The sequence below is a fragment of the Pan troglodytes genome, chromosome 15, assembly GCF_028858775.2.
Source record: "Pan troglodytes isolate AG18354 chromosome 15, NHGRI_mPanTro3-v2.0_pri, whole genome shotgun sequence".
In the NCBI taxonomy this organism is placed as follows: Eukaryota; Metazoa; Chordata; class Mammalia; order Primates; family Hominidae; genus Pan; species Pan troglodytes.
In genome coordinates, this window is record NC_072413.2 from 97,499,172 (window position 1) to 97,512,692 (window position 13,521).

Genomic DNA, 13,521 nt, shown 5'->3' on the forward strand with positions numbered 1-13,521 from the left:
GGCAGTATAAGTATTTAGGAAAAATAAGATCATGAGTCCCATGGAACATTTTTTGCCTTAATTAGCTTTATTTTAATTGTGTGGCTTTTCTCTGTGATATTATTCGTTTCAGCCTTTGTGTTGGGCACTAGACATGAGGCACGAGGCAGAACAGACATGGTCTCTGCTCTCATGGACTCTGCAGTTGAGTGGCAGGATAAATTTTAATCAAATTAGTATATAACTATTTGATGATGAGTTGTGGTGTCCGCTGTAAAAGGTCATTTAAGGTGCTGTGATAGCATTCCACCCAGGGACCCAGGCAAGTCCCCCGGATAAATAGGGGCTGAGGGAAGGCGTTCCTGAGGAATGATGTTTGCTCAAAGACCTATAATGACCCCATTAATTGAATATTTGGAAGACAGAGGGAGGGCAGGCCCTGGGCTATCCTGTAACAGTATGTGGGCTACAGCCTGCAAGCCAATTGGTACACTTGGTAAAAAGAATTGTTTCTAAATTTAGAGGAAGTGTTGAAGCTTCTGGGAAGCAGGTGGTGACAATGGCATTCAAAGAAAAAAATTGTTTTGTTTTTTTTTTTGAGATGGAGTCTCACTCTTGTTACTCAGGCTGGAGTGCAATGGCACAGTCTCAGCTCACTGCAGCCTCTGCCGCCCGGGCTCAAGCGATTCTCCTGCCTCAGCTTCCCAAGTAGGGGACTACAGGCGCCTGCCACCATGATTGGCTAATTTTTATATTTTTGGTAGAGGTGGGGTTTCAGCGTGTTGGCCAGGCTGGTCTTGAACTCCTGACCTCAAGTGATCTGCCCGCCTCGGCCTCCCAAAGTGCTGGGATTACAGGCATGAGCCACCATGTCCGGCCCAGTTTTTTTTACACTGTGTGAAAGTTTCTAAGATTTTTAAAAACTTTCATGAGAATATGCTTGGGAAACTAAGATTGAAAAACCTTAGTCTTGCCATGTAATTTGGAATAATAAATAATTATAGAATCATCTCTGTATCCTATAAAATAATACTATGCTTCTAAATGAAAGCCAGTGACCTGTGGGTCTCTGCACCTGTTGATGAGATTTACAGTCCTCTACAACGCCCTGTCTTTGATGCCAAACAAGGAATTCTCTCAAATTGTCCTCCCCGCACACAGTGTCTTGGTTGTGGTTTATGTTGTCTTTAAGCAGTAGGTACAGTCGGCTGTACAGGGGCTGAGTTCAAGACATTAGTTAGAGAGTATCATCAAAGAGGACATTCCATTAACGATAGCAACAGTAAAATATCCAAGGTTAAACCTTGTGGAAACCTCGTTAGTGGGGTGGAAAGGACTTTAAAACAACTAAAGGACTGAAAAGATATTAATAAATTTTTGGAAGGAAATTTCAATATGGTTGAAAATCTCCATTCTCCCTAATTATTCTATAAATCCTCTGAGTTTCCAATGAGAATATTAATAGCATGTATGTTTTCTGTAATGATACTAAGTAAAATGGTTACTAAAATTTGAGTGAGGGGGACATGCAGAACCCAGAAACTGTTTGAAAAAGAGAAGTAATACTGGAGCTATTGTATCCCACCCAAATCCCTTTGATCCTGGTCCAGGAGTAGACAGGCAGATCAGTGAACAGAAAAGATAGTGTGTGTGTAGGCAGACATACACACGTAGTTTAGGAGGTGATTTAGGTAGCATTTTAAATAAAATTGGAAATGATCATTTATTCAGTAAGTGTTGTTGGGATGATTTATTTCAAATAAATGAAAGATTTAAACACAAAATTGATTTGCCCCCATTTGCACATAATACACTATATGTGTACATGAGTATATATACACACACATACACACACACTGGTACAATTTATCTCTGAGTTTTCATGAGGCTGGCTATCATAAACTCTTTCTTGCTTAAAATGTTTTCAATGAAAATTCCTAAAAGATTGCATTTTTAAAATTTGAGGTCTTGAAAGAAATTACAATTTAGTCAAATTATCAATAACGTAAAGATCTGTTTTGTAAAGGGAGACTCATGTATGTATTGAAAATAATAATATTTTTAAGGATCTTTTGTTTTCAGTATTTTTTTTTTACATTAAACCTCTGCTTTGTCTTCGTGTTTGAGATCTTTTCAGAATTTATCAGTGTCTCTGAGCATGTTAAAAGTCTGAGTGGGAGAGAAAGGAAGGAAAAGCAGTTGCTAAAATATAACTTGAAGAGAGAATAAATAGACAGGAAAGCTCACTTTTGTAATGCTGCTTGAGACCTGCAATTGTAATTACTATCCTAACATTTGTGATTGATTTTTAGGAGGAAGTAATGGTTCTGGAGAGAATCTTACTGCAGACCATCAAGTTTGATTTACAGGTAGAACATCCATACCAGTTCCTACTAAAATATGCAAAGCAACTCAAAGGTAAGAAGAAAGTTTTCAGAAGAATTTTTTCATTCTGAAATCAAGTCTTTATAATTTGATGACACTCAAATTATGCTTCTCAAAAGAGGAAAACAAAGTTTGATGTGTAAAATACCAAGGACATGGCTTGTTCAGTCAATTCAGTATTGCAGCTATTAATGCTGTTTCCTTTTATGTATAAACAGGCTCTGTCATCCAGTTGCCAAGTGATAGGAGAGGCAGGAAAATGAGTCAGAATTTTTTTAATGGACTAATAAACTTAGCCTTGGAGCCAGGTTTTCCATACATGGTGGTTCAGCGTAGGTCATGAGGAGGAAGAAGGGGTAGGACGTGGACCCACATCATTCATCCTTGTTTCCCACGCAAAAGCTCTTTGCTGTGTATTTGAGTGGTGCTGAACACGTGGTAGGTTTTTAATAAATACTTGATGCTGCCTGTGAATTTTTTTTTCTATTGCTATTAATTTACCTTTTTGTCCCCATTTCTAGGTGATAAAAACAAAATTCAAAAGTTGGTTCAAATGGCATGGACATTTGTAAATGACAGGTATACATGTTCAAATGTTGATTAATTATAGTATTTTAAAATAGGCAGAGACTTTATGGACCATTTCATCTAAACCCCTCATTTTGTGTCAGAAGAAACTGACTTGCCCTGGCTTGAGGAGCCAGTTAATGGCAAAGCTGGGGCTGACGTCCAGGTCATCTGCTTCCCGGCAGAGGGTTTCCTTCTGCCCTGCCGTGTCATGGTGGTGTGAGGTGCTGAAATTTTATCACCAGTCTGAAACATAAGTCCAAAACAATACACTGGAGAATTTTGAAAACTAATTACTTAGAGCCCATTTGGTTCTGCAAAAATATACTTCCTGGTATAGTTTTAGAGCCTGAACACTCTTTTGAGAGGCCAGGGATCTAATGAGGGGCTGTGGTGGGAAACAGAATGCCTGTGAATGGAGTTGCTGCCAGCCCCATCCCACTGCAGTCAGTGAAGCTTCTCTTACATTTGACTTCCCCCATAAGATTTCATTTGAAGAAACAGTTGAGTGGCTAGGATTTCAACAGTTTAAATAACATAAGTCATTTTCATTGGTGTAGCAATTTTTGGATGTGCTAGAATTCTTCTGATTCTTTAAGGAATAGAGAAATTACTAACTATGGTTAAAGTAACTTAGTTGGGTACCTTTAGAAGAGTAAAGACTTGAGTTTATTTATTTATAGTACTTTAATTAAATTTAGGGGAGAATAAGCAAATTAATGGTTAGTTATGGCATCTCCATGCACTGGTTTAATCATAAATATTAGATCATATTATCTAACCTTTTTTTTCTTGTTGAACTAGTCTCTGCACCACCTTGTCACTGCAGTGGGAACCAGAGATCATAGCAGTAGCAGTGATGTATCTCGCAGGACGTTTGTGCAAATTTGAAATACAAGAATGGACCTCCAAACCCATGTATAGGAGATGGTGGGAGCAGTTTGTTCAAGATGTCCCCGTCGACGTTTTGGAAGGTACCAGGCATGCTTAAGCGTTCTCGTGAGGGTGTTCCATGTTGAGATGATTCTTCCATGTGTACCCTGAGTCCCAAGAATGGATTTTCCCAGATAGACATATGTGAGCAATATTTCAGAAGCATCGTTAATTAAATTATCTAATAGTTTCCACTTTGTCCAAACACATACTTTTGGTGAACTAAAAATACACACCAGTGTTGCACACAACGAAGATGGGGTGAGTTGTAAATGTGATTCATGCTTAGGTCCTCGTAGGGGTATCATAACTGATTCTTTATCCAGGTAAAATTTTATTTAAAATACCAATTTGTGTAAAATGTAATTGTTGGCTATCATTTAGACATCTGCCACCAAATCCTGGATCTTTACTCACAAGGAAAACAACAGATGCCTCATCACACCCCCCATCAGCTGCAACAGCCCCCGTCTCTTCAGCCTACACCACAAGTGCCGCAAGTACAGCAGTCACAGCCGTCTCAAAGCTCCGAACCATCCCAGCCCCAGCAGAAGGACCCCCAGCAACCAGCCCAGCAGCAGCAGCCAGCCCAACAGCCCAAGAAACCCTCTCCGCAGCCCAGTTCTCCCCGACAGGTTAAGCGAGCCGTGGTGAGTGGGCTAAAGCAGGCCCTGGGTAGAGCAGGCTTTCCAGGTGGCAGCAACACCTGAGCACTGTTCCCATTTCTAAGCGAGCACAGGGAACACCGGAAGCAGGGGGTGTTCACCGAAACTCGCAGTCCGACTGCTTGTCGGTGGGGAGCCTGAAAACAAAGGTGCTCCAAGGACAGGCTGCCTCTGAGAACCAGGAGGGGGCTCTCTGCCCGGCTCCAGCCCTGCTGCCTGTTTCATCCCTGCCAGGGTTCTGAAGCCTGTCAGGGTGTCGTTGCCGTGTCCTAGCAGTGTCGTTGTGCATGCTGCTTCTGTGCAGCTGCCTGACCCCAAACAGTGGACCGTTTCCTGCACCCAAGTGGTCCTGAAACTTAGTGTTTACTCAGAACTCACCATTCAGGAAAGCTAGTCATTCTGTCTTATTTGGTAAATGGAAAGAGGAAGGGAGCAGAAATGATGATCTGGTAGGTGCCGTGGTTTGCCCTGAAAGTTCAGGCTAGAAATAATTTTTGTCCGAGGCTGTTCACAGTGACTGCCGTCGCTGATTCTGGTGGTACCTGGATAATCCATTTTTTTCTCATCATACTCAGGATCCCAGTTAACAATTGTGTATTTTCTTTTGTAACAGGTTGTTTCTCCCAAAGAAGAGAACAAAGCAGCAGGTAATTTCCTGTTCTGATGTTTTTTTAGTTTTATGTGTTTATATGCAAAACTTTAAATTCTTAGCCAACATTGTTTCTTTTCAGATCTAAATTGGCCTTAAATCTTAACTTTAGAGCTCATACAAAACTTTTCCATCAGCATTGTCTTTCTATTCATCGCCTGATCATAGATTTTAAAATTGTGCTCTTACAAAGCTATCAGTACAGAAAACATTACTGGCAATAAAAATGTACTCAGTAACATATATAAAAGTATAATTATGGCTGTAGGAGAACTGTTGCTGCAATTTTATTTTTAGAGATTATTTACCCCCATCACAGCAGCAGGAGTCCTCTCCCAAGCACCAACCCACAGCAGATGGGGTGGGCAGTAGGGGGTGGTGTGCTGCCCAGACAGCCCCGGCCCGGCCCAGCCCAGCTGCCTATGCAGGCAAGGCCTCTTTTAAACACACTTGGGTTGAGGTGCTGTCACATGTCTAGAACCCAAAGTTAGTTCATGTCAATATTGGAAATAAACAGAAGGAGTGAGCAAAATTGGAACAATTACAAAACAGAAAGTTAGAAATGTTTTGTCACAGGGTCAGTCCACCTATCATACTGAACTCTTTGAAGGCACAGACCCTATTGACTCATTTGTCTTTCTTTGTTACTTGGTTCTTAGTTCCAGTAGTTCCTGGTTCTTAGAACCATGTTCTCGGTTCTTAGTTCCATTCATTAAACTGCTGTGAAATCTTCCAGTTATGATAGAGCTACCTTTTTTTTTTCCCCCCCAGTATATTTGAGGGAATGATGAGTTCAGTACAGGTGAATTTTTTTTTTTTTTTTTTTGAGACAGAGTTTCACTCTTGTTGCCCAGGCTGGAGTGCAGCGGTGCAATCTTAACTCACCACAACCTCCGCCTCCTGGGTTCAAGCAATTCTCCTGCCTCAGCCTCCCGAGTAGCTGGGATTACAGGCGCGCACCACCAGGCCTGGCTAATTTTGTATTTTTAGTAGAGACGGGGTTTCTCCATGTTGGTCAGGCAGGTGTCAAACTCCCGACCTCAGGTGATCTGCTCGCCCCAGCCTCCCAAAGTGCTGCGATTACAGGCATGAGCCACCGTGCCCAGCCTACAGGTGAATTTTTTAATTAGCTTCAAATTGACCGACATTAAATGTTAGACACAAGAACGGGCTATACTCCATGCCACATGAAATGCAATTGAGTTGACGTGCAGGTCTGTCAGAGGCAGGAAACAAACTATATACGACCTTGAAGGAAGAGTTGCATTTGAGCAGCAAGAGCAGAGGGGGAGGATGGAGCAGTAAGTTGGAAGTATGCAAGTGAGCAAAGGAATTGAGAATCAGGGGAAATGGAGAGGAGTCTTTCTGGAATGTGATGAATTGAAAGGCAATAGCTTCTGATAGGATCTAAAATGTGGGTTAGGACCAGATCAGAGAGTTTACCTGGAGGACTGTGAGTTTGGCAGAGGCAAGGGAAGCCATTGGAGATTTAGCAGGGGAATGGCAGAGTCTAAATTCATTTGAGAACGAGTCCCCTGGCAGCAGTAAATAGGGCAAGTGGTTAGGAATGGGGAGAATCTTGCTGGCACTCATGGGAAACATGGTGAAACATGGTGGCCTCAGCATGCTGGCTGCGGGGCAGGAAGGGCAGATCCGGAGGAAGCTTTATAGAGGAACTCAGCTGCACTGTGCCATGCCGAAGGCTGCTGGCTGCAGAGGGCTGCAAGCACTCGAAATGTGACTGGGTCAAATTCTGAAGCACTGACAATGCAAAATACACAGAGATTTCCAAGAAAGGAGAACGTAAGACATCTCATTAGTAAAGCTTTATATTGGTTACATGTTGAAATAAAATTTTCGATCTATCAGGTTAAATAAATTTTTATCCTTTTTCCTTTTATTTCCAGAGTCTTGCTCTGTTAACGCAGGCTGGAGTGCTCCTTTTTCTTGTTAAAGTGGTTCCTGGCACACTTGTAATCCCAGCACTTTGGGAGGCCAAGGCATGCTTTGAGCCCAGGAGTTCCAGGCCAGACTGGGCCACATAGGGTGACCCCATCACTACACAAAACTTAAAAATCAGCTCAGCGTGGTGGCGCCACACCTATGGTCCCAGCTACTTGGGAGACTCAGGCAGCAAGATCACTTGAGCCTGGTTGGTTGAAGCTGCAGTGAGCCATGATTACACTACTACACTCCAGCCTGGGTGACAGAGCGAGACCCTGTCTCAAAAAATAAAATGGCTCCTGGAAAGTTTAAAATTGTAGATATGTGGCTCTCAGTTATGTTGCTGTTGGACAGCCCTGATGTAGACAGCTTTAGCTAACTATTAACAGCTGTGGAAAAAGGCAGGAGGTGGGTCCCTGAGGTGAGAGTAATAGCAGTTATAGGATACAGAGGCAAAAGGTAGAGTGTGAGGTGCTGATTGGTGGGTCTAGGGATGGGCCATGGTTTTGGTGGCAAGATGGACGCTAGAAATGTAGGTTTGTAGTTGTCCACTTAGAGAGGGGCTTTGGACTCTGAGGAAGAGGGTGAAGAGAGAGGAAGTCCCTGGAACTTAAATTGAGCCTGTATTTGAGATGGAGGAAATCCAGAGAAAGAGGCCAGTGATGGCAGAGGAGACTCAGATCTGAGTGGTGTACAAGCCAGAAGAAAGTACATTTCAGGAAGAAAAAGCCTCAGCATGCAAACAGAAAAATAGGGTTCTTTTTCAGTTGTGATGTGCACGCTGCCTTCTTAAACAGATGAGATTGGACTTCCCTTGGGCTGCCTTGGAGACCTAGTGCTGTCATTGTGGATTCTGGCTGCGTGCCGCTGCCTGACCCCGGAAGGGTGGGCTGTTTCCTCCACCTCAAGGGGTCCTGACTGCTGGGCTTTTGTGAGCGGCACATTCTTCCTGCCATCATTGCGTCAACCTCCAGAGCTCTGCTGACTCCAGTTAATGTGCTGCTTCTGACATGCTGCCAACTGGAAGTCAGTATTTGGGAGAGAGAGAATAAACTATGTCTAAGAATGAAAAGATGGAGATTCTCTTGTGGAACCCTCAGGGGACTCAGTGACATGATGTTGCTACTCTGGACCTTTCTTTGTGTCCTCTGTACCAGGGAGGACTCCAGATAGGTCATACATGCTCATGAAGACGTTGCTTTGCTGGTCTCACATGGTTGGAAGGACTTGAGTGAAGTGGTCAGCAAGGAAACTTAGGTAGACATGGAAAATGGGCTGCCTGTGGGAAGCTCGCAGGTCTTTTGGAGGGAGGTGGCATTTAATTTGTTAACAGGATTCATGCATAATGGTTCAGCTGAAACCTTCCTCAAGTTCCCTTAAAGCCTTGGTCATCTCTGTTGTTTTTTCTCCCAAAGAAATCTCTGCCAGTACATTTTTCTTTATGACATGCTTATTCATGTGAAGAATTATGAGTGGTTTTCTAATCTGCTTTTTCTCTGTAGAACCACCACCACCTAAAATCCCCAAAATTGAGACCACTCATCCACCGTTGCCTCCAGCCCACCCACCTCCAGGTAAGCATCTGCTGAAGCAGCTTGGCCAGCTGTGCACATCGCCTCTGAATGTTGGACGCAGCAGGTCCTGGGAACTTAGAAAAGGGAGACTGTGGGGCCCAGATTGACAAATGTCAGCCACAGGCAGGAATCTTTGCAAAATTGTTCTTGGGCTGGGCACAATGGCTTGTGTTTTTGATCCCAGCACTTTGGGAGGCGGAGGCAGGAGAATCACCTGACCCCAGGAGTGCGAGGTCAGCCTGGGCAACAAAGTGAGACCCTGTCTAAAAAATTAGCCAGGTGTGGTAGCACACGCCTGTAGTCCCAACTACTTAGGAGTCTGAGATGGGAAGATCATTTGAGCCCTGGGCAGTCAAGGCTGCAGTGAGCTATGATTGCACCACTGTACTCCAGCCTGGGTGAGAGGGAGACCGTGTCTCAAAGTTCTGATTTTGACCAGGTATTTTGAGAATGTTGTAAATTGTTAAGTATATCTGAATATTTTCCGACCTCTCACATCCAGAAATGCTAAACTACACATTGTATTAGAATCCGTTTTAGGAAAGAAAGCCAAACCCCGCCTTCTGAGATAGAGGCAGGGTTACTGTGGCTACTAGGCTCCGGCCGCCCCCACACCTGCTTCCTATTGGCAGTGTGTCATCTTAGTGCATTCTGAAGAATAAGCAGTTGTACAGAGAGTAAATGAAAGAGTGAAAAGTTCTCAACAAGTAGTACATGGTAAGCTGGAAAGCCTCTCTGATACCGCTGGCAGTAGAGGAGAAAAGCTGTAAAGTAGATGGCATTCTTTACCTGTGGCACCATTTCAGAAGGTGATGCGCTAGAGAAGGCCAGAGTGACCTGTGCTTGCTCTCCAAAAGGTGGTCGATACTCCGGAGGCTTCCAAGCCTCTGTCAGCAGCTCCTCCAGCCTGCTACACTCACTGTTGGTCGGTGCACGTGGCTCACACTGGGGCTGACAGCACTGTGTGCCCGTAACAGATGTGCCACAGATTACATTTCTGTTCCTACTCAATCATGATAGTGTTTGTGCTTTGGGAGAACAGAGGCGTCATTTTCCACTTTGGGGCCAAATCCCAAAACCCCCAATTCAATATGAACCTTACTTAAATGCCTGTGGTTGCTCATGAAGCATTTATGGAGCACCTCCTCGCCAAGTGCAGTTCCCCTGGTCCGAGCCTGGGGCTGTGCCTTCACTGAGGAGATGGGTGGTTTATCTGGGGAGCCTGGGGCAGCCACAGGGGTGCTGCTGCCTCCAGGGCACTGAGTAGCTGCGGTGGAGGCCTCAGAGCTCTGCTCCCTCCCCCATTACAGATAGCCAGGAGTAGGCCTGGGACTTGAGTGGGACCTGGGTGCCAGATACACTGCCAGGAGGCCATGGCTGAAGAGAGCAGGGCCTGGGAGGCGCAGTAAAGCTGGGCCGTGAGGAAGGGAGGGAAGTATGCTTCCTGGGAGGCCCTAGGCCATGGGAAGAGGCATTCAGGTCAGCAGTGATGTTTAGGGAGCAGTTTGGTGGCAGTGTGTGGCACTTGGTCAGGAGCAAGTGTACAGAGAGGGAATGGGGTGCCCAGGAGAGACCCCCACTTGCTGTTCCAGCTCAGTCACACAGCACAAGGGCAGGCGCACTGGTGACTTGAAGATTCAGGCTACAGGGTCGAGTGTTGGAAAAGTTGATTTCTGCAAGGTGGAGGAGCAGGCCTGTGGGCCCAGGTGGCTGTGGAGTGACACACAGGAGGCATTGAAGGGTGTCAGCACTTTTCTGCACCTCTTTTTCAGTCAGCTTCTAGAACCACAGGGCATCTGGCCCTGACCTGGAGCCAAAGCCAGTTATCTAAGGCCAGGCACATATGACCTTCCTACCCGGTAGGCTGGCGGGGTGCTGATGTGGCACACCAGTGGCACACCTGTTACCGACCTGATGAAATCCTGCTTATGCTCGCTTTGGCAAGATCAAACGGGTTGTGTGCCAGTGGCCACGTCTACCCAACCAGGATGTCGTGCTGTGCCTTGCCTAACCCAAGTGCCTGGGGAACCAGAAGCATCTTCATGGCTTTGTCCTCTCTATGTTCTCTGGAACCAGAAATGTTGCTCCTGTGGTCTGTCTCCTGGGCTGCCTTGGGAAAGGACACTCATTCTGTGTGTTTGGCTACCTGTGGTGGGGTGTTGCGATGTCATTTTCCAGTGGTCTGACGGTGACCCGGGATCACAGGCCAAAACATGTTAAATAAGGCTTTGGCAGAAGGGGGCATGAGGGCTCATGGGTTGGGAGGCGCTGTGGGAGGGGCCTGAGGCTGGTTCTGAGCAAGAGTATCTTGGGCGTGCTCAACACCTAGTGCTGCCTGTCCCTGCTGCACACGCAGCACACACACATGCAGCACGCACAGACATGCAGCACGCACGCAACACGCACACACATGCACACACTCCTCTCAAGGAGGCTGCTATCTGAGAGCACACAGTGGGGTTTGATGTAGCCTCTCTTGACTAGAATAGAACCTGAATTGCTGCTTCGATAGGTACACCGGGAATGTCAGAGACTTGTACAGAATTGTTTTAAGTGCCATCACATTCATTTGACTAACTCTGAGGTTTTCTGCAAAATGCCACTGCTGCAGACAGGAGTTCAGTGTGGCCCTGACCCCTGGGGTCAGTTTCTGAAGGCAGAAAAACAGAGGAGCCCCCACACGTTTTGCACTAGGAAGAGGGGGCTGGGGCCAGGGCACAAGGGGGCTTCGGGTGCTGCCGAGACTGCCTGTAGGTGGTGTGGTCAGGGCTGAGGGAGGGAAAACCCCAGGTCGTCGCAGACAGGGTGGAGGGCCTTTTTGACAGATGGTGGGGAGACATCTGGTGGCATCAGGACATGGGGCATGGGCCCATGCGTTGGGCCACAGAGGAGGCGGGCAGCTGCTCCCTGCTCCTCTGTAAAGATGGCCCTGAAGGGCCAGGAGGCACTGAAAAAGCAACCATTGCTGGCGGAGGCCGGGCACTGATGCGTCTCTCTCCTGCAGACCGGAAGCCTCCCCTCGCTGCTGCCTTAGGTGAGGCTGAGCCGCCGGGCCCTGTGGATGCCACTGACCTCCCCAAAGTCCAGATTCCCCCTCCGGCCCACCCGGCCCCTGTGCACCAGCCACCGCCGCTGCCACACCGGCCCCCGCCCCCGCCCCCCTCCAGCTACATGACCGGGATGTCCACCACCAGCTCCTACATGTCTGGAGAGGGCTACCAGAGCCTGCAGTCCATGATGAAGACCGAGGGACCCTCCTACGGTGCCCTGCCCCCCGCCTACGGCCCACCTGCACACCTGCCCTACCACCCCCATGTCTACCCGCCCAACCCGCCCCCACCACCTGTGCCTCCTCCCCCAGCCTCCTTCCCCCCACCTGCCATCCCACCCCCTACTCCTGGCTACCCCCCACCCCCACCCACCTACAACCCCAACTTCCCACCCCCACCCCCACGCCTCCCGCCTACCCACGCAGTCCCCCCTCATCCTCCTCCAGGGTTGGGCCTGCCGCCAGCCAGCTACCCACCTCCTGCCGTCCCCCCTGGAGGACAGCCTCCTGTGCCCCCGCCCATTCCCCCACCCGGCATGCCTCCAGTTGGGGGGCTGGGGCGGGCAGCCTGGATGAGATAACGTGAGCCTTTTTTCCCTCTTTGTTTTTTTAACAAGATTTTCTAATCGACTTGCAGAGTAGTTGAAGTGGGTAAGCAGCAGGGTACCTTGTATAATGCGCGACAGTTGCAGTATGGGAAGAATGGACCGGGCCCCTGGGATAAAATCAGAGTGGTCCTCACACCTAGAGGACGGGGACAACCAGCTTTCAGAGTAGCCTCATCAGTGCCCTTGCAGTCTGACTGTGTACACTTGGTTCAGCTAATGTCTGAGAGTCCTGCACTGGGTTACTTTATACTAGTGAGGACGTTAACCAGCCATATTGGCTCAATAAATAGCTTCGGTAAGGAGTTAATTTTCTTCTAGAAATCAGTGCCTATTTTTCCTGGAAACTCAATTTTAAATAGTCCAATTCCATCTGAAGCCAAGCTGTTGTCATTTTCATTCGGTGACATTCTCTCCCATGACACCCAGAAGGGGCAGAAGAACCACATTTTTCATTTATAGATGTTTGCATCCTTTGTATTAAAATTATTTTGAAGGGGTTGCCTCATTGGATGGCTTTTTTTTTTTCCTCCAGGGAGAAGGGGAGAAATGTACTTGGAAAGTAATGTATGTTTACATCTCTTTGCAAATTCCTGTACATAGAGATATATTTTTTAAGTGTGAATGTAACAACATACTGTGAATTCCATCTTGGTTACAAATGAGACTCCTTCAGTCAGTTATCCAAATAAAAGCAGTTCTGAAACTATCCCTTTCTTTGTTATGGGTGGAAGGTGGGGCTCCAGGCCTTCGCAGTCCGTGGCTTATAAGATGTGCAGAGGCCCTCCTTCCAGACCCTGGGGACGCGGGAGAGGCCTGGCTGCAGCTCACAGCAGCCACAGCCAACCCCACTGCCTCCCAAGGCACTCTGGGTGGATCCGCACAGCTGCCTGCCAAGCCAGCCTGCCCCCATCCTGTGCCTGCCTTGGTTTCCTTTGGAGGACCTGGTTGAGTTCCAAACCAGTTTGAAACTTTGAAGCCTTGCTGCGTAGAACACACACAGGAACCCGGGGCTTGGATTTGAAACCCTTTCCACTTCTGGCCTGTGATGAGACAGAGGCAGCTGGAGGAGCAGCGGCCTCACTGTCCACCTTGAGGGGCCACGGCTCTGTCTGTGGAAGGGGCCCCCGACTGAGCCCCCATCTGCGGTGCTTGAGGGGCCTTGGCCCTG

At 47.2% G+C, this 13,521-nt stretch overlaps 1 protein-coding gene across 10 annotated transcripts in view; it reads left to right on the forward strand.

Annotated features, from left to right (window-relative positions):
* The window catches only part of CCNK (cyclin K), a 30,543-nt gene extending 17,484 nt beyond the window's left edge, over positions 1-13,059 (forward strand). For all 10 annotated transcript variants that reach the window (XM_063793127.1, XM_054666287.2, XM_063793133.1 and 7 more), the window contains 7 exons: positions 2,292-2,397; positions 2,886-2,943; positions 3,736-3,905; positions 4,249-4,514; positions 5,143-5,176; positions 8,625-8,696; positions 11,701-13,059. In XM_063793127.1, the coding sequence (XP_063649197.1) occupies positions 2,292-2,397; positions 2,886-2,943; positions 3,736-3,905; positions 4,249-4,514; positions 5,143-5,176; positions 8,625-8,696; positions 11,701-12,326 (1,332 nt within the window). In that variant the 3' untranslated portion in view covers positions 12,327-13,059. The remainder of the gene's footprint in view (positions 1-2,291; positions 2,398-2,885; positions 2,944-3,735; positions 3,906-4,248; positions 4,515-5,142; positions 5,177-8,624; positions 8,697-11,700) is intronic.
* Positions 13,060-13,521: the final 462 nt, after the last annotated feature.